At 36.8% G+C, this 19,405-nt stretch overlaps 1 protein-coding gene across 1 annotated transcript; it reads left to right on the forward strand.

Annotated features, from left to right (window-relative positions):
* The first annotated feature begins 1,416 nt into the window (after positions 1–1,416).
* b4galt3 (UDP-Gal:betaGlcNAc beta 1,4- galactosyltransferase, polypeptide 3) lies at positions 1,417–19,390 on the forward strand. The gene is made up of 8 exons (XM_051096382.1): positions 1,417–1,786; positions 1,998–2,074; positions 4,245–4,720; positions 7,053–7,288; positions 7,480–7,670; positions 11,197–11,319; positions 13,141–13,245; positions 15,932–19,390. The coding sequence occupies exons 3-8, from the start codon at positions 4,459–4,461 to the stop codon at positions 16,251–16,253; spliced, it is 1,239 nt and encodes a 412-aa protein (XP_050952339.1). The 5' UTR covers positions 1,417–1,786; positions 1,998–2,074; positions 4,245–4,458; the 3' UTR covers positions 16,254–19,390.
* Positions 19,391–19,405: the final 15 nt, after the last annotated feature.

Consider the following 19,405-nt stretch of genomic DNA (forward strand, 5'->3'; position numbering starts at 1 on the left):
ACGAGTCCAGTGAAATAAAACATCTGCAGTGCTCTTCTTGTTAAACAAGAACGTCTCCCCGTTTCTCAATAAAGCCAAATACTGATTGATTGCATTATCAAGCACAGTTCTACTTGTTGCAAACTATGTCAAAGAAACTCTAGGTTTTATACCTAAAAATAAAATACAAACTTATTAAAACAGTGTGGGAGATGTATTTATGTATCTGAGTACTTCTTTAAGCAAGTAAGCCTGTGGGTGAGTAAGCCCGGATGCGTGGCCATGTTGGAGATACTCAGATGTAAACAACAGCATTGATCGCACAGTTAATGTACAACTGAATTTGTTGTTCTGCTAATTTATGCTGTCTAAACCATAGAAAACATGTGTGGAAGCTGCTAAATCAATTAGAGAAAGGCTTAGTAAGCAGGAAAGGGTGCAATATTTTGACTAACTAAAGTTAATAGGTGGTAAAGATACATACAAGCAGTATTAATTAAGATATTAGCCTAATATTTCGCCAACCTGACCGGAAATGATAAGAACAAACACGAATGTTGCCAAGATTCTTGCCCTGGATATCCTGGTTCAGTTGGGCCAACCACAAATGTGTTTTTTGCACACTTCCCTGGTAAAAAAAACCAGCATGTGCTGGTAGGTATGTTTTGATGCTGGTTTAAGCTGGTCCTTTGCTGGTTTATGCTGGTCCTTGACTAGCAACATGACCAGCATAAACCAGCATCAAAACATACCTAACCAGCATCCCAGCATCAAACTATTTCAGCAGCAATAATTTGCTAAATTTGCAGTTCCTTTCAGTTCATTGATATTGTTTACATTCAGAGCCGCCAATATGACCGATTGATGACACGTGGTGAAAACACTCTATTGGGAAATAACAAGAAAAATAATAAACGGTAAAAATGTATGCACTACAAACCAGTGTGTTCATAATTAAGATAATACATTAAAATAATACGGTAAGACACTACAATTTGCAATATCAAGCAGTAAAATGAGCTCTTTGTACAGCTAAAAAAACTGGAGGCACTTACTGGAGGAAAAAGGTGGATGGACTATGTAAATAATAACATTTAATTTCATTAAATTTCATCCTTGCTAGCTATTTCATGGTCAACTGTAGGTGGTAAATTGGAAAGTGGAAGGATTTTAAGAATATCAGCAACTTTCCCCCCCCCATTTTCATTTTCTCAGTTGGTTTGAGCCCAATCACCTCAGCTCTATTATTATAAAAACATTTTTTGTAAGCACAGGTTAGATTAAATGCGTTTTGCTGAACGCAAACAATTTCACAGACGTCATAAGTCACGTTATAAAATCACTATAATTCACAATCAAAACGCGGATGACCTTATAATCCACATGATTACACGCCATGTCCCATTTTCATCAACTTTATAGCCTGTATCGTCATCACAAAATTGTCTGGCGTATGAAAACCGCCTCTAGTATTAAACCTGTCGTGCCTTTTCTCACTAGTAGGCAGCGCTGTAATTTTAACACAGGTATTTTAGGGCTTTTATTGTAACAGCGTCAAAGAATGCCCGTCGATAGCGCGTCACCGCATCAAACATGTCTGTCAGCAGGTCTCTGCCATGAGCGTCTGACGCGCTCGGGAAGCGTTTCACCACCGCGTTCCGCGACGCGCTCAATGCGACTGCGGATATCACACGCTCGTTCGTACGCCATAGAGGAATGATTATCCACAATCGAGTAATTAATATTAAACAAAGGCCTAGTTATCGACAGCTGCTGGAGCCTGATTTAAAGCGTCGCTGTGGTCCGGGTGAGTCAGATGAAACGCTTGACCTGATGTGTTGAAAGTATTCATTATGTTGACGATTCTTTCGCAATAACGGCTCTTTGTCGTCGCTGCGTGTGTGTTTGCTTAATAAATACATTTCAGTTTTATCGCAGCTTGTGCAAAAGATGAGCTGGATTATAAATAAGCAGGAAATCCTGTTGATAATCAGTCCAGAACTATCTGTCTCCTCAAGGTGCACGATGTTTTGTGATGGACAGGATGAAGAGGACAGTGCTCTGTCAGTGCTGTGTTTATGACCAGTCAGCACAGGTACTCATATGAAATACCACTGTTATTGACTAATAATTCACTAATTCCTGTTGTGCAACACATTTTCATTTCTACATGTTTTAATATAATAGCATACTGTACTGTTTTTAAACGTAGAGATAATAGTTGGCTTCTAGTTTGGGTATATGTTGCCATTCTTGCAATGTATGAGTGTTCCCCTTAAGAAAATTAACCATGGTTTTACTACAGATAAACCAAAAAGCCATGGTTGATGTAGTTAAACCATCCTGTGGTAACCACAAATTAATAAGGGGTTTGCTACACTAACCATAGTTTAACCATGGTATTTGCAGTAAAACTGTGGTTATATAAATCATCAGTTTGCCAAGAAAACATCGTTACTACACTTTTACTGTAATAAAACATAACATAAAAATGGTTAATTTTCATAAGGGTTTATACACATTTAAATATAATAATAATAAAAATGTTTTTTTCCCCTACTATGTTCTTGGGAATTCATCTTTTTTGGTATTATTTTTATTTTTATTTATTATTGTTATTATTAGTACTAGTAGTAGTATTAGTATTATTATTAGAATTAGTATTATTTAAGGTATTATGCTGTGTAACCAGTGCTAAGCATTGTTCTTGGGAATTCGTCTGGAAATTCAATTATTATTATTATTTTTTTACGTTTTAATCTTTTTTTTTTTTTAGTATAATTATTTTTATTATTGTTATTAGTAGTAGTAGTAGTGGTATTCTGCTGTGTAACCAGTGCTGGGTAGTAACTAATTACATGTAATCTGGATTATGTAATCAGATTCTAAAAATTAAGTATTCGTAATTACAGTATATTACATTTTAAAATGCTCATAATCCAATTACAGGTACTTTTTTTATGAATTACATGATTACAGATTACTCACACAATGGCAGTAAATTATTCATAATTTATTGATTTTTCCCTAATTCTTTTTTTGTCATAACATTTTCCTCTCTAAAAATCCTACTGTGTGACAAAGCATTTAGCTTTGACTAGGCAAGTAAACAAATAAAATATTGATGTTTTTAGTGGTTAAGTATTATAGTAATAGTAATAATTTTACAATTCAACCCAGTTCTTACATTAATTCATTAATTTTTACTATTTAAAATAACTGTTTTCTATTTAAATATATTTTAAAATGTAATTTATGTCTGTGTCTGTGAACAAATCTTAATTTTCAGCATCATTACTGTGTCTTCGGTGTCACATGATCCTTCAGAAATCATACTAATATGCTGATTTGCTGTTCAAGAAACATTTATTATTATTAGTAATATTTAAAACAGTTGAGTACTTTTTGTTTTTGGAAAGATCAAAAGATCAGCATTTATCTGAAATAAAAAGCTTTCGTAACACTATACATTATACCATTCAAAAGCTTGGAATCTATCTATCTATATATATATATCTATGTATATATATATTGGGGGGATTATAGAAATTAATACTTTTATTTAGCAAGGATGCTTTAAATTGATCAAAAGTGATGATAAAGACATTTATAATGTTACAGAAGACTTCTATTTTAGATAAATGCTGTTCTTCTGAACTTTCTATTCATCAAAGAAACCTGAAAAAATTATATTAATAATAATAATAATAATAAATGTTTTTGAGCAGCAAATCAGAATATTAGAATGATTTCTATAGGTTTATGTGATTGGAGTAGCAATGCTAAAAATGCAGCTTTGAAATCACAGTAATAAATTACATTATAAAATATATTCAAATAGAAAACAGTTATTTTAAATAGTAAAAATATATTTCAAAATGTTACTGTTTGTGCCGTACTTTGGATCAAATAAATGCAGGCTTGGTGAGCAGAAGATACTTCTTTTAAAAACAATTAAATGTTTAATTGTAAGAATAAATAAGTTAAAAAGATAAAAAGTATTCTGAACATAATCTAGAAAGTAGCCAGAAAACATCAAACATCAGAGTAACCTAGATTACATTACTACAATTTTCATCATGTAATCTTTAATCAGTAATGGATTACAATTTGTAACAGGATTGACCCAAAAAGTGTGTGGTCTTTGCTGATTTCAGCTGAGATCTGGCATTGATCCTGGGCACACTGGCGCTTTAAAGTTCTCCTTTGTAGTTAGATGTGATGGATCTGTCACTATTGATTTTTGTGTTCCTCTGTTTTTCCAGTGACTCCCACTCATGCCACAGATGTCCTTCCCTTAGCTCACTGAGCTAACTTTATTTCTTCTCGTCACCCCTGTTATCCTTTCACTCTTTCCCCTCTCATGCCTCTTGCTCCGTCTTCACTCGATCTCTCTTCTCTGATCTCTCCCTTGTCCATCCCTCCCTTTGACTTTCCCATCCCTTCCTCTGTCACCCCTGCTCTGTGTCGGATGTCATAATGATGTGCTGCGGTCGAGCACTGGACTCCCCCTGCACTCTAGCTCTGTTGGTGGGCTTCCAGTTTGCGTTTGTCCTCTACTTCTCCCTGGGAGGCTTTCGTGGCCTAGTGTCTGTTTTGGTTCATTCCACTGAGCCTGAGATCGACTACTCTCGACCGCATGACGTCTACACCAACCTCACCTCTCTGCTGCTCCACCACCCAGGACCCAGTGGACCAGAACAGCAGCTCAAGGAGTGTATACTGCCCTCTCCACTGCTGGGTAGATATAAATCCACACTGAAGTTCTTAAGACATTGATCAGTCATTGGATTTGTTCATTTACTTTGTCGGTTTTTAAATGTAATGTACCAAACGCATGTTAATGAAATTAGTCCACCCAAAAATGAAGATTTTGTCATTAGTTACTCTCACTTTTATCCTTCCAAACCAGTGTTACTTCCACTCTTTTGTGGGTCACAAAAAGAGATATTTTGAAGTAATACTATCTGCATGTTTTTACATGCAGTTACAATGAAAGCAGATTGGCAATTTCAAGCTTCAAAAAAAGACATAAAAGCACCAAAAAGACATAAAAGAAGTCAATTTCACACATAGACTGAATTACACGCCATCTGAAATTAAAGATTTTGCTGATGCTAGTTATTTTAATTTTATGGTCAAAAATGACATATTAGTGTATAAATAAATTAAAAACTAAAAAAGACACACTTTCAGGTCCATGTGTCTTTTAAAATACATTAAAATAAAGTATATTAAAATACTATATTTACAGTTTTTAGACAAGGGGATAATGTTAGTTGTTTTTTCACAAAATCAAAATTAAGTGAACATGGGAGTCAATTTTAAATCATATTTTTATTTTGGTTTGAATAGATGTTGCCATTTTTGACATTTCCAAGTGTGCTGTGCACTTATAAATAATACAAAATGCAGTTTAAGACATATTTCAGATATTTCTTATTATTTTCTTTATTAAAGTTTTAACTTAAAAAAAAGCTTTTTTTGCAGTTGTTTATGAATAAATAAATAAAGCCTAAAAACTAAAATCTGTGGTTTTGAATGCTGCAAGTGAATTTAGACATCCATACTTGGAGTGAAATAATCAATTAATTAAACAGTTTTAAATGTCATTTTTTATTTTATAATGATTCATTAATTTATTATTACTAATTTTTTTTTAATTAATTTATTACTACTTTTAAAAAACTTGAATTACATTGATTAAACAGTGATTTATTTATTTTCATTTCTGTTTCAATTATTAAATTGATAACTTTAACATTTTATTTTTAACTGTTGTGCTTAGTGCTCCATATATACATAACATTGATATCAAGTTATTAGTGTTTTAAAGATTGAAGATTTAAAGTTTTAAAAATGTTTTCCAGATTTTCCAGATTGCACAAAAAGCCTAGGACTAGTTTGCAAAATTAGGTCTTTTACATCTTCTCAATCATTTAATAGATGGTTTGATTGACAGCAGTGGTTCTAGAGGCAAAGTCGTTCGGAATAAGGGGGTCTATCATATGATAAGAATATTGTGTGTATCTGTAAAAAAAACTGCACCATGTACAATCATTTACGGCCTTGAAAAATGCGATATAACCCCCCAGTGGCCAATTTATCTAACATTTTTCACAGACCTTAATGCCCACGAGTCAAACGGGCTCACTGAGTTTCGTTCCGATGGACCTCCGCTAACCTTGTCTAATATTTGCTCAATCATTGGCCAATGTTGGCCCTGTTTTTTGAGATATGCAAATGTCCATATAGACACTTGTGGAACTGTGGACCAAGATCGTGCATTTCAATTTTTTATGTTAATCGTCCTCAAGCTCCAAGTTTTTTTCCATTTGACCTCAGATTGACCTTTTACATAAATGTACAGAGTGTGGAGAAGATATCTCATTCCATTCAAAATTTACAGCTGTTTTGGTAAAAGTGTTAACTTTCCAAAAATCTTTTTCACTGCACTGGTTTGGTTTCGATCGAAAAAGCTAGGACTAGTTCGCAAAAGTAGTATTTTCAAAAAATCCAAAATACCTGAAAATTTCGCCGGTGATGTTTGAATCTGAGGCATGCGTTTTGTCCGGTGTGAGCCAAGTATTCCAACGGCATAAGACACTTGAGTCTGCGACTAGTGGTTTTAAAGTTCGGAGTGATTTCATACTTTTGATTGCTGTAGTGCCCCCATCTGGCCGATTGGGGTGAGCCTTGGTGACGTTGTAGGCAGTGTGAGTACTACCGTCCCTCCAACTTTCAAGTCTCCACGACTTGCGGTTTGGTCTGCCCCATCAGTTTTATGTGGAGATTGCTGATCTTTGGCCATTCTGACAATTCAAGCGCTACACATTTGAAACCCTAAACATTCTCTGATATTGTGCACTAACTGATATTGTCCAATATATTGTGCATCCCTACTCAGAAATTCTCTACAAAAAGGAATAAAGTCACACAGGTTTGGAACAACATAACGGTGATTAAATAATGGCAGAATTTACATTTTTAGAGAAACTACTCCTTTAATTTGGTGTTGTAGAACAGATTTTATACAAGAAGTGCATATGTGCTCTCCTCCTGCTGTCTGCCAGTGGGTCCCGTTTCTGTCCACCTCTCCTCACCCCCCTCCCTGGAGAAGATAAAAGAGAAGAACCCCTTGGTGACCTTAGGGGGTCATTACCGCCCACCAGACTGTGAGCCACGGCACCACACAGCCATCGTGGTCCCCTACCGGAACCGCCAGACCCACCTCCGCGCCCTCCTCTACCATCTGCACCCTTTTTTGCAGCGGCAGCAGGTCCACTATGGCATTTACATTGTGCACCAGGTCTGTTGGTCGTTGTTACGCTGACTTGTCACATCTATTGTACAGAAAAAAATTCTAGCAGTAATTAGAGGATGTAGCTGGGACGAAGGGTAAACATAGCGCATAGCTTATTGTCAAGCTATATTAGTGTTCTATTCTTGCCGAAGAATGCATTTGTGTACACTTGATTTCCTCATAGTCTGTGTTATCAGTCAGGGAACTCCACGTTTAACCGAGCGAAGTTGCTGAATGTTGGAGTGCGGGAGGCGCTGAAAGAAGAGGACTGGAGCTGTATTTTCCTGCATGATGTTGACCTGCTACCGGAGAATGACCACAATACCTACACCTGCCACCCTCAGTACCCTACACACCTCTCCGTAGCTATGGACAAGTTCAGATACAGGTACCCTACCCACTATGACTGGATTTAAAGGATTAGTTCACTTCCAGAATAAAAACTTCCTGATTTACTCACCCCATATCATCCAAAATGTTCATGTCTGTCTTTCATCAGTCAAAAGGAAATTAAGGTTTTTGAGGAAAGGACTTTTCTCCGTATAATGGACTTCAATGGGGATCAACAGGTTGATGGTCCAATTGCAGTTTCAGTGCAGCTTCAAAGGGCTCTGCACAATCCCAGCCAAGGAATAACGGTCTTATCTAGCGAAATGATCAATCATTTTCTAAAAAAAAATGAGCATTTATATACTTTTTAACCACAAATGTTCATCTTGCACTAGCTTGACCTTACGCATTACGTAGTCACGTTGGAAAGGTCACGCGTGACGTAAGCAGAAGTTCCAACCCAGTGTTTACAAAGCAAACGCGCAAAGAAAGTCAAACGCCGTTTACAAAAAAAGGTAAAACAACGATGTTGAACGATTCTGTTGAAGTTGGAGGACAAAATGAGAGTTTTTTGCCTACCCTAACTTTTTGAACAGAAGTACATAGACGAACAACTAACCACGCGTGACCTTTCCAACATGATTACGTAATGTGTGAAGTGTAGCTAGAGCAGAGCAAGCATTTGTGGTTAAGCATTTGCTAGATAAGACCCTTATTCCTCGGCTGGGATCGTGTAGAGCCCTTTGAAGCTGCAATGAAACTGCAATTTGGATCTTTGACCCGTTGATCCCCACTGAAGTCCACTATAAGGACCTTAATTTCTTTTCGACTGAAGAAAAAAAGACATGGACATCTTGAATGACAAGGGGGTGAGTACATTATCAGAAAATTTATATTCTTGGAAGCGAACTAATCAAAACAAGCGATTTAAACATAAAAAGAAAAGAACAACAATAGTTCATTTAAAAACAGTTTTTACATTGTGAAGAATTGATAGATCTTCTAAAACTCCTAGAAACAAAAAGTTCATCCTTTTCACGCATGGTAAAATAGACCATGTAGTTAATTTATTATTAGTGCTGACACAGGTATACACAGTAACTCATTGCACTGGTCCTCTAAATTGACATTCAGGTCTGCACATTTCGGGTCACAGAGTCTGCATTTCTGTATTTTGCAGCCACAATGTCCACCTAGATATAAACATTCACTGAGAACAGAAAGATTGCGGAGAAAACAACCCATATATTCGGTCCACCAAGGCTGAGGACAACATCAGAACCTCTCTGTGATGAATCCACTGAAGGCTGTAAAGCATTCAGACACGACTCGCTGAGTTAGTCCTTGGGCAGAAATACAGAGAAAAGTACGTAGAAAGATACATAGCAGCAGCTCATCTAGCTATCACTCAAACTTTAATGAATAGTACTAAAGAATTTAGAACAGGTGTTAGGAGTACAAGGGCTCTCTGGAGGGCAGGTTGAATCAGCAGTCAAAGTTACACTACTGCTCTATTCTTTAAAACTTTCCATTCATCATTTATTCGGTATCATGATCGTGATAAATCCACATCGTTTTATGAATATTTTGGACTATGGGGAGTGCCATTATTTTGATAATATAAAATGATTGTACTCGGTGAGCTACTACTCTCAGAAAATAAAATACTTATACAGTGCCACATTGTCTGGCTTTTGGTTGTAATTTTTAGTCGAAGGGCAACAAAAGAAGTGATGTAAGTCTACGTCTGCTTTCCTAGCGATAATAAGAGGAGAAAAGAATGGGAAGATGTCTGTGGATGAATAAATCTTCTAAAGACCAGCGTCTTTGTTCTTTCAACTTTAACTCTGATGCCTTTGCGGCTCTTAGTAGACCACAGCTACTGAAAGAGCTTACAAATGGCGAAGACAAGAAATGCTAGATGCCATCCTGGCAGGATGTAAACATGTCAACTCTTGTCATGACGCTGCAGCCACTAAAGCAGTTTCTCATTGCGGATTTGCACTTGATATCTGGGCCTTTAGGCTCCTTGTGGGGAAAATCGATGGAATGACATTGGTTTAAGCATACGCTTAATATCCATCAGCACCTGTAAGCTCTTTCAGTAGCTGTGGTCATTGTATCAGTATTTTATTTTCTTAATTGTGTTGCGGTAAAAATAGCAACAGGTAGCGCCAGTAGCTCACCAAATGTAGCCATTTTACATCAAAATAATGGCGCCCCCATAGTCCAAAATATGTATAAAATTATTAGGATTTTTAAGAATAATATACATCTTTCATGGGTTTTCTACTACATATTTAAGTAGGATACATTATTTACATTATATTAAGCCATACAAGTCTTAATACCCAGGGTTCCCTTTAAAACCAGTTACATAAAATTGAACACAGTATTAATATTTGTACTGCTCAAAATTAATGTTTGGCAACCTTTAAAAAATAAGTCAAGAAAAAGATTAATATATTATGTTTTCTGTTGTATACTGCACATTTTGCCAGTTGTAGCAGGTCATATGGTTATTCAGTGCATAGAAAAAATGTGCTTACTATACAGTGTACATACTATATACTTCATAAATGTTAGTGTGGAAGTCGGAAGTGACGGAATTATGGTGACACAAATTTAAACAGCATTCTTTGATAATTTATAAGAGGTCACAATAATTGTTTTTCATATCAGTCGATATCGATAATTATCAGGATAAATATCAAATTTTATTTCTTTCAAGTTTAAAGGCTACAGTGTGAAAGTTGTAAAAATCAGACAGTTAAATGTGGCTTGTAAACAACACGTATTTAACACGTGAAAAGTAAAAGTAACGCGTTAAGTACATATATTCAACGTTTTCAACGTTTTTTTTAGCAAATTTTTCATAAAACTGCTATTTAAATATATTATTTCTATAGGCTATGCAAAAAAAGAAAAGAAAAAAAGACAAAATAAGTATTCTGAATAAGCTGATATGTATCATGTTAAATGGTGGTAGCTTAGTCTATGAATGGTACATCCCCCTAAGCTCACAGAAATGGTTTGACCCAAGTCTTCAGCATCCAATGACACTGACCCGTTCAAACAGATTTTAAAGGTGTATTTCATGCATATTTAACACGTGAAATACACATGCTTAACGTGCTAATTTTTCATGTGTAAATGACACGTATTTCATGTGTTTAACGCGTTGTTGAGGCGTTGAAATTCATGTGTTTTTGGCCCTTTTGGCTTTCCAAACTGTGCTGCCATTGGAACTTTGATCCGAGCGGGTAACTTTGACTAGCGCTCATTCGTTCCGCCTTTGCTACTTAAACATTATATTGAACATTTATCAAACTCTTGTTATTGCTTATTGAGGAAATTCATATCGCGTGACAATTATCGTTATCGATTTATCACCCAGCCCCAAGGTCCCGGTTTTCTGTCCATCCGTACAGATTGCTGTAATGATGTTAAGCAGAGGTACAGACGAACATTAAACTGCAGGGGAAGCTGTGACACTTCAGATGGAATGATTGATGAAGGGTAGTAGAGACAGATGACCTTATTCTTCTGTGCCTCACCAAATCACTGCTCTGATTCCTTTGCAGGCTTCCATACTCACAATACTTTGGAGGGGTGTCTGCTGTGACTCCAGAGCAGTACCTCAAGATGAACGGCTTTCCGAATCAGTATTGGGGCTGGGGAGGAGAGGACGATGACATCGCAGCTCGGTGAGGATGGCAGAATACAGCTTGAGTTATTTCAACATAACGGAATGTGGTAGAGATCAAAGTAACTGGCACGTTGACATCAGAAATGCATCCTGTTAAGCATTTGTGTTGCACGTCTGTCATCTCTTCATCAGCAGTTTGTTCTCAGTTCACATCTTCATTGGTCTCTTGTCATGATTCTCATTTTCACTGCATCCGTCTATCCCTCATGCCCTCCCCCGCATAGCCACAGGAGGGACCAGTAAGTACATGCATGAATCACTAGACTGGATTCAAGGCTTCCAACTATTTAAGTGTCAGTACTCTTTAGTGATTGCCTTTTTATTCTATAATAAATTTAAGTAATTTTGTTTCTGTGATATAAACTTGCTGTAGAGGATTAAAAGTTGTTGAAGCCTTGAAACCAGAATGAGTCAGGTGTAGTGGATTATTAGTCTTGTTGAGGATTTGAATCACTTTTTCTTTACAGTTAGTTCTGTCTTAAAGGGATAGTTCACACAAAAAGGAAAATTCAGCCATTAATTACTCACCCTCATGTCGTTCCAAACCTGTGAGACCTTTGTTCATCTTCGGAACACAAATTAAGATGAAATCTGAGAGTTTTCTGACCCTGCATAGACACTTTCAAGGCCTGGAAAGGTAGTAAGGACCTCAATTAAAATAGTCCATGTGACATCAGTGGTTCAACCTAAATGTTATGAGGCTATGAGAACACTATCATAAAATTATGGTTGAACCACTGATGTCATATGGACTATTTTAACCATGTCCTTACTTGTTACAGGTTTGGAACAACATGAGGGTGATTAGTGACAGAATTTACATTTTTGGGTGAACTATCCCTTTAATTGTCCTTAGCATAGGATTGAGCATCATGAGGAATCTAATGAATCTGGTTCTAATTCCTCATTAGCAGTTCCGTTAATGATTCTTTCAGAATTCTTTTTTTAAAAATTAATATATTTAAAAATTCTGAATCAGACTACACTGGTCTGCACTGTATGTGTTTGATTCATGCTCATATTAGTCATTTGTTGGACTGGTTGAGGTATATGTATTTGATTCAGTAAATGACTCATAATGGAATCATTTGGTGGAGACCAACATACTTCATAACTGAATCATTTGGTCAAGAATCAATTGGCTATTTTTTGAATAAGAACTAAGTCCCGACGTCAACGTCTTTTACAAAGCAGAACCTCTGAGTCCATCAGTGTTTCTTCTTTACTTTCTTACTATTTAATATGCCTACATGATTTGAATTTGCCCTGAGTGAGATTTCAGGGTACAGATCAAATCTAGTCCCAGACGAAAAGTATTTTTACTGGAGATAATCCAGGACCCGGCTTTTTGTGTTTTGGGAAATCTGACATTACATTCTTGGAGAACATTTTGAAGGGCATATCAGCTCATGGTGATTTTGAAAACCTGACTGTCGCATAATTAACCGTCGGTATCCTTGCCTGCCTCAGATGACTCACATGGCTGAACCAGAGGCAAGAACCCAAAGTTTTAAGTATTTGAAAGCTGGATTAAGCTCTCTAACTTTAGATGAACCTTTTGAGGGTTTTGAATTGTGGCTAGAACCTTTTTACATAAAAATCCTCAACAACAGTAGTTTTTTAGTAGGTTTTTTATAGCCAGTTCTCATCCATCTGGCCCACCTTGCGGACTCTGCTGTAAATCGTTTTCCTGCTGTGCTCTGTGCTGCTCTTTCTTTTGTCTCTGTCCGTTTGATAATTCATAGCATCCTTTTTCAGTTTTTTTTTTCCTTTTTCTTATATGTTATTATTTCTACTTGCCCTGTGGTTTTGTCTTTAGAGTCCGTCTCTCTGGGATGAAGATCATGCGCCCCCCTTTGGCCATTGGGCATTATAAGATGATCAAACATAAAGGAGATCAGGGTAATGAGCAGAACCCAAGAAGGTAAAGTCGCATGCCAAAATATATTATAAATTTTGCAACTAGGGTTGCAGCGGGATGGAAAGTTTCTGGTAAATTTCCAGAAAATTTTCCACCCTTTCACAACCCTAGTTGGTATAATCGTAAAAATAAAGGTTCCAAAAGGGGGTTTTCGCAGCAATGCCGTAAGACAACCATTTCTGATTTCTTCAGTGAACCTTTAAGTGAACAGTTATTAAAAGATCCATTATTTTTAGTATGAAAAACAATTTAATCATTTTTCCACTGTAAGAACCTTTTGTCCATCGAAAAGGTTCTTCATATGGAATCATAAGGGGTTTTTGCGTTGGAGGAACCTTTTCACTTTTGGCAGAAGTTCACGCTTTTTGGTGTGTTTGCACCGGAGGAACTAGGAACATTTAGTTCTAGGAACTATATTTGCTGGAACTAAATTAGTTCCTACTTCAGAGTAGGGTCTAAAACAATTCTATAGGAACTATCAATGACGTAAGTGTACACTGATTGGCCGAACGCATACGAAACACCAGCTACCTGCCATAAAAAGTGTGTAAAAATATTTACTCCATGAACATAGAAAACAGCGATAATAGCAGCATTTAGCTACCTGTTGTCTACAGCATTGTGTTCTTTTCTCAGGTTTGCTGATATGTAACACTGTTGTCTTACGAGATTTAGTCAGATTTTCATGCTCTTTCAATCACGTAATTTGTGCATTTTACATTCCATCTACTATATCACGAAATCTGCGACACAACACAAACAGCTTTGCTTTTTTAAAACATTTAAAAAAAAAAAACATTTCACAAACATCAGATTTGCCAAGTTCGTGGTTTTCCGGCAGAATTGGGCTACTTTACCACTGTTGCCGCGGGTTGTTGTTCATGTCTGCAGGTTGAAGTGACCCCAATAACGTTATATTTAGCCCCTGAAATGCAAATTTTACTAGGGGAAGCCTGCCGAAAAAAACTGTATTTTACCCCCCAGAATGCAATTTTTTTTTTTTTTTAAGGAGGACCCCCTCAAAACGTGATTTGACTACTTTTGAGTAGCAGTTGGCAAACTTGATGAACATGGAAAATGGTGATAATAATAGCATTTAGCTACCTGTTGTCTGCAGCATTGTGTTTTTTTCTCAGGCTCGATGATATGTAACACTGCAAGTTGTCTTACAAGGTTTAGTCAGATTTTCGTGCTCTTAAATCGTGCATAAATGTCGCGAATAAAGACGTCACTCTTAAACACTTCAGAGTTCCTGCTGCCGGGAGAACGTCACGTGGGGGGGATTCGGTTTTCTAGTAACCACCATGCCGGTTAGTTCCTATACATGAGTTCATAAAACTACGTGATGTGAAAGAGCCTATAGGGGGCTTTTCTATCTGAGGAACCTTTCCATAGTTCCTAGAACTATTGACTGAATGTCTGTATTCTTTGTTCGCACCGCAGGAACTACTAATGTATTTAGTTCTAGGAACTACATTTGGGGGAACTAAATTAGCTCATACTTCAGAGTAGGGTCTAAAACAGTTCTATATAAACTACCAGTGACATACCCTGTCAGTGAACACTGATTGGCCAAACACATACGAAACACCAGCTACCTGGCATTTTTAAAAAGCCATGTAAAAATATTTACTCCACGAACATGGAAATCAGCGATAATAATGGCATTCAGCCATTATTTGTCTACAGTGTTGTGTTCTTTTCTCAGCCTCGATGATATGTAAACTTGCAAGTTTTCGTAGGAGATTTAATCAGATTTTCGTGCTCTTTTAATTTGCGTAAATTGTGCATTTACATTCCATCTCCGTTATCAGAAAACCCACGACACACAACAAAAACAGCTCCAATCACGGCATCCTCCATTCATCGGTTTAAATGCCATGAATAAAGACGTTACTGTCGGAAGCTTTAGAGTTACTGCTGCTAGTGTGAATGCAACCAGGAAAACGTCCCGAGAGGGATATTGGTTCTCTAGGAACCATCATGCTGGCTAGTTCCTACAACTGAGTTCTTACAACTACACAGTGTAAAACGTCTATAAGGGGCTCTTACACCGGAGGAGTTCCTAGAACATAGTTCCTAGAACTATTGGCGGAAGTTCCCGCTTTTGGGCGTGTCCGCACCTCAGAACCTAGGAACGTATTTAGTTCTAGGAACTCATTTGGGGGAACTAAATTAGCTCCTACTTAAAAGTAGGGTCTAAAACAGTTCTATAGGAACAATGAGTGGCGTAAGTGTATGCTGATTGGCCAAATGCATAAGAAACACCAGCTACCTTGCATTTTTAAAAAGCGAAGTAAAAATATTTTTAATATAAAAATCTCCATTATCACAAAACCCACGGCACACAACAAAAACAGCTCTGATCACAGCGTCTTCCATTCACCGGTTGTTGACATTTGTAAATTGCACAAATAAAGACGGCACTCTCAGCCGCTTCAGAGTTCCTGCTGCCGGTGTGAATGCAACCAAAAAAAATGTCCTGAGGGGGAAATTGGTTTTCTAGGAACCACCATGCTGCCTAGTTCTTAGAACTGAGTTCTTAGAGCTACACAGTGCAAAAGTGCCTGTAGATGCCAATAAAGAACCTTTATTTTTAAGAGCATAGAGAATAGATAGATTTATTATTTAATCCATTTGTGCATTATGTTTATTGAATCAGATTATCTTCATGGATTCATTCTTGTAGGTTTGACCTGCTGAAGCGCACAAGGCTGAACTGGCGCTCAGATGGACTGAACTCGCTGACTTATGAGCTCCTGTCCAAAGAGTTGGAGCCATTGTACACAAATTTGTCTGTCAACATTGGGGATGATCCACACCGTCCCCCTGCGAAGGCTCCACCCCGGAAGTCAGAGCCTCAACCCACTCCAACTAATAAAGTGAAGACTGAAAAAGTGGGTGTGGTCATCAATCATAATGCCACAAGAGTGGAGCCCACCCATTTGAAGGCCAGTAATGAAAGTTCAAATGTTGTTCAAAAAGCTCCTTTGAACCAAGAAATGGGATGATACTGATAATCAAGTATCCCAGACAATTCACAGGATGCATATTGGAGGGAATACCAGTTTGCTCTTTATTTTATATCGTGAAGCATTGCTACTCTAGGCAAATAAGTTCATTCCACTGAAAGTCGACTGAAACTGCACGGCCGCCTCTGAATGTTGTTCAGCTGCTGACAGGATGACGTTTGCACAAGTCTGAAGATCTCGTTTCGATGTAGGAGAGTGGGCCGAGTTGTAAACGCTCTCGAAAGTGACCTATCGACGTAACTGTGCAAGTCCTCTGTGTTTTTGAGCCGACCTGCTGCCAGCTGCTGCTCTTCACCCCACTGTGTGGGTCTGTTTTTCTGTGCCTTTTCTTGCCCTTAAACCAGTCTCTTATCAACATGCCATGACTCAGTTGAAAGCATTATTACTGCACACCACTGTTATTGATATTACAGTTGAATGCTCATTCCACGTTTATCTGTTTTTCTCTTCTTTTAATATCTAGTCAGCACACACTGCTTTGTGATCTAGTGCTTGAGCAGACGTGTATCACTGTGGTCTATTTTTGGTCTTACTGTACAAACTTAGAAAGGTGTGATCTTTGATAGTGAGCACTGGATTATTTTCTCTTTTAGCTGCTCGGATACCTATTAATAGTTTATGATAGTGTAAAAGAGTTTAATTATTTTAGGTATTGTGTGGTGCCTTTGTTGGATTCCATTTTGGTTGTAGACAATCATTGGGTAAGCATAACATGACAAAAAATATATTTATTTATAGTATTTACAGACTTTTATTTGAATTCAGGAATATGTTTCTGTTAAATAGATTTGATTGTTGAAGGTGTTTAAGATGCTAGTTGATATTTTAAGATTTTATAAACATTAAACCATTAGTGGGTAATTTTATGCTTAGTAATAGAGCAAGAATATTATTTTTTAGTCAGAGATATAAGTTGTATCACCATCATGGCACTTTTTAGGTATAAACTGCACATACAATCCTCGAGTATAAGCTACATTTGAAGAACAAATATCAGCGACAGACATTTTTCTTTTCAAGTTCTTTTGAAATAAAAATAGCATTGCACATTATATTAGCAGGTCCACTGACTTTTTTCTCTCTCCCACAATGCAAACTACAGACCGTTAAAGGATTAGTTCACATCCACAATAAAAAAAATGTCCTGAGAATGTACTCGCCCCCATGTCATCCAAGATGTTAATGTCTTTCTTTCTTCAGTTGAAAAGAAATGAAGGTTTTTGAGGAGAACATTCCAGGACTTTTTGCCATATAGTGGACTTCAATGGTGGCAAATGGGTTGAAGGTCCAAATTGCAGTTTCAATGCAGCTTCAAAGGGCTCCACACAATCCCGTCCCAGGAATATTGGTCTAATCTAGCGAACTGTCATTTTCTAAAAAAAATACACATTTATACATTTCTTAACCACAAATGCTCATCTTGCACTAGCTCTGCAATGTACATGAGCGTCTTCGCACATTACTTAATCACGTTGGAAGAAAATCGAATTTTCTTCAACTTCAAAATCGTCCGACATATTTGTTTTACCTTTTTTTGTAAAGGGTGTTTGACATTCTTTGCAGGTTTGCTTTGTAAACACTGGGTTGATACTTCCATCTACGTAACATGTGACCTTTCCAACGTGACTACGTAATGCGTGAAGATGAGCTAGTGCAAAATGAGCAGTTGTGGTAAAAAAAATATATAAATTGTAATTTTGTTTAGAAAATGACTGATCGTTTTGTTAAATAAGGCCCTCGTTTCTCGTCTGGGATCGTGTAGAGCCCTTTGAAGCTGCATTGAAACTGCAATTTGGACCTTCAACACATCGATCCCCATTTAAGTCCACTATATGGAGAGTGAGTAAATAATCAGGATTTTTTTATTCTTAAAGTGAACTAATCATTTAATAAAAAATTATAATTTGCTGTAAGTGGTAGTCTGAAGGTGCTCATTGAGAATCCATCCCATCATGTGACATGGTGCATATCTCACTGTATGTACAACATATTTCAAATCTAGATATACATTTCAAAGAGGCTGTTTAAATGATGTATTCTGGTTTTGATACGCAATTCTAAGTGTTACAGACTCATCAGAATAAAAACATGGTGTTTTACTTCATGCCTTTGTATTAAAACTACAAAAAGTCTACAAAAAGTGTAACTTTTTGTAAATAATTCAAGATAGTATTCTGAGATGCATGTGGCAGATGAATATATTTCATCCTAGCATATTTGCAAGACCCTTGTATACGGTATACATATTAAATAAAGTACATAGTTTTCTATCAGATACAGTATTTGGCATTAGTGTTAAACTACTGTGCCTAATAGTCTCTAACTTGAGAACGTAATTACATCTGATATTAACTGTTTTAGACGTGACACTCTGTAAAGAGTGGTAAGATTTTGAGGACTGTGTTGATTTTTTTTGTCATGTCATTTATGGTCAAACACTGTTGATTTGAATGTGTATTTGAATGTGTTTACTTTTGGCTATGATGACTGTTGGTTATATAAATATATATATAACGGAGACTCTGAAGCTGCATTTTGACTTGTGTCTGAGTTACATTGGAGTTTGCCACAGATATGCGTGATTAGTTATTTTGTTGAATAAACACAATGACAACACTGTACCATTGTGATTTACCCATGCAGCTGTTTATTGTATGTTTATCAAGAGAGAGTGGAAAAATGTTAAAACAAGGGTCTTAATCTTTAGGACCCGTGACTGATTTAGAGGGACTCTTAAAGGGATAGTTCACACAAAAATGTAAATTCTCATGTCATTCCAAACCTGTATGACTTTTCTTTGTTCTGCATATTTTAAAGAATGTTGGTAAACGCACAGATTTGGTGACAGAGACAGTTTTCGTAAATATTTTATGTGACAACAGAATAAAGAAAGTCAGGTTTGAAACAACATGAGGGTGAATAAGTGATGACAGGGGTGAACTATCCCTCACCTTCAGTTCCCCAAGCATTCAGTGTCTGCTCACAAAATCACTCATTGGCTTCCAAGCACCAAAAACATAAACCGATGACTAGTGAATCAAGCTGATGTTGTGTCCTAGGGGGCCTACAGGTGTGTCAGTGTATTATTGAGCAAATAAAGAAAAAAATATTTAAAATCTCCTACCCTGTTT

The sequence above is a fragment of the Labeo rohita genome, chromosome 23, assembly GCF_022985175.1.
Source record: "Labeo rohita strain BAU-BD-2019 chromosome 23, IGBB_LRoh.1.0, whole genome shotgun sequence".
In the NCBI taxonomy this organism is placed as follows: Eukaryota; Metazoa; Chordata; class Actinopteri; order Cypriniformes; family Cyprinidae; genus Labeo; species Labeo rohita.

What these genes read in the sequence shown, in the direction of transcription:
- b4galt3 (XM_051096382.1), top strand. Translation starts at nt 4,459, where the DNA reads ATGATGTGCTGCGGTCGAGCACTGGACTCCCCCTGCACTCTAGCTCTG. An exon ending in GCATTTACATTGTGCACCAG is followed by an intron (nt 7,289 to 7,479) that starts GTCTGTTGGTCG and finishes CTGTGTTATCAG; the next exon opens with TCAGGGAACTCCACGTTTAA. An exon ending in ATGGACAAGTTCAGATACAG is followed by an intron (nt 7,671 to 11,196) that starts GTACCCTACCCA and finishes ATTCCTTTGCAG; the next exon opens with GCTTCCATACTCACAATACT.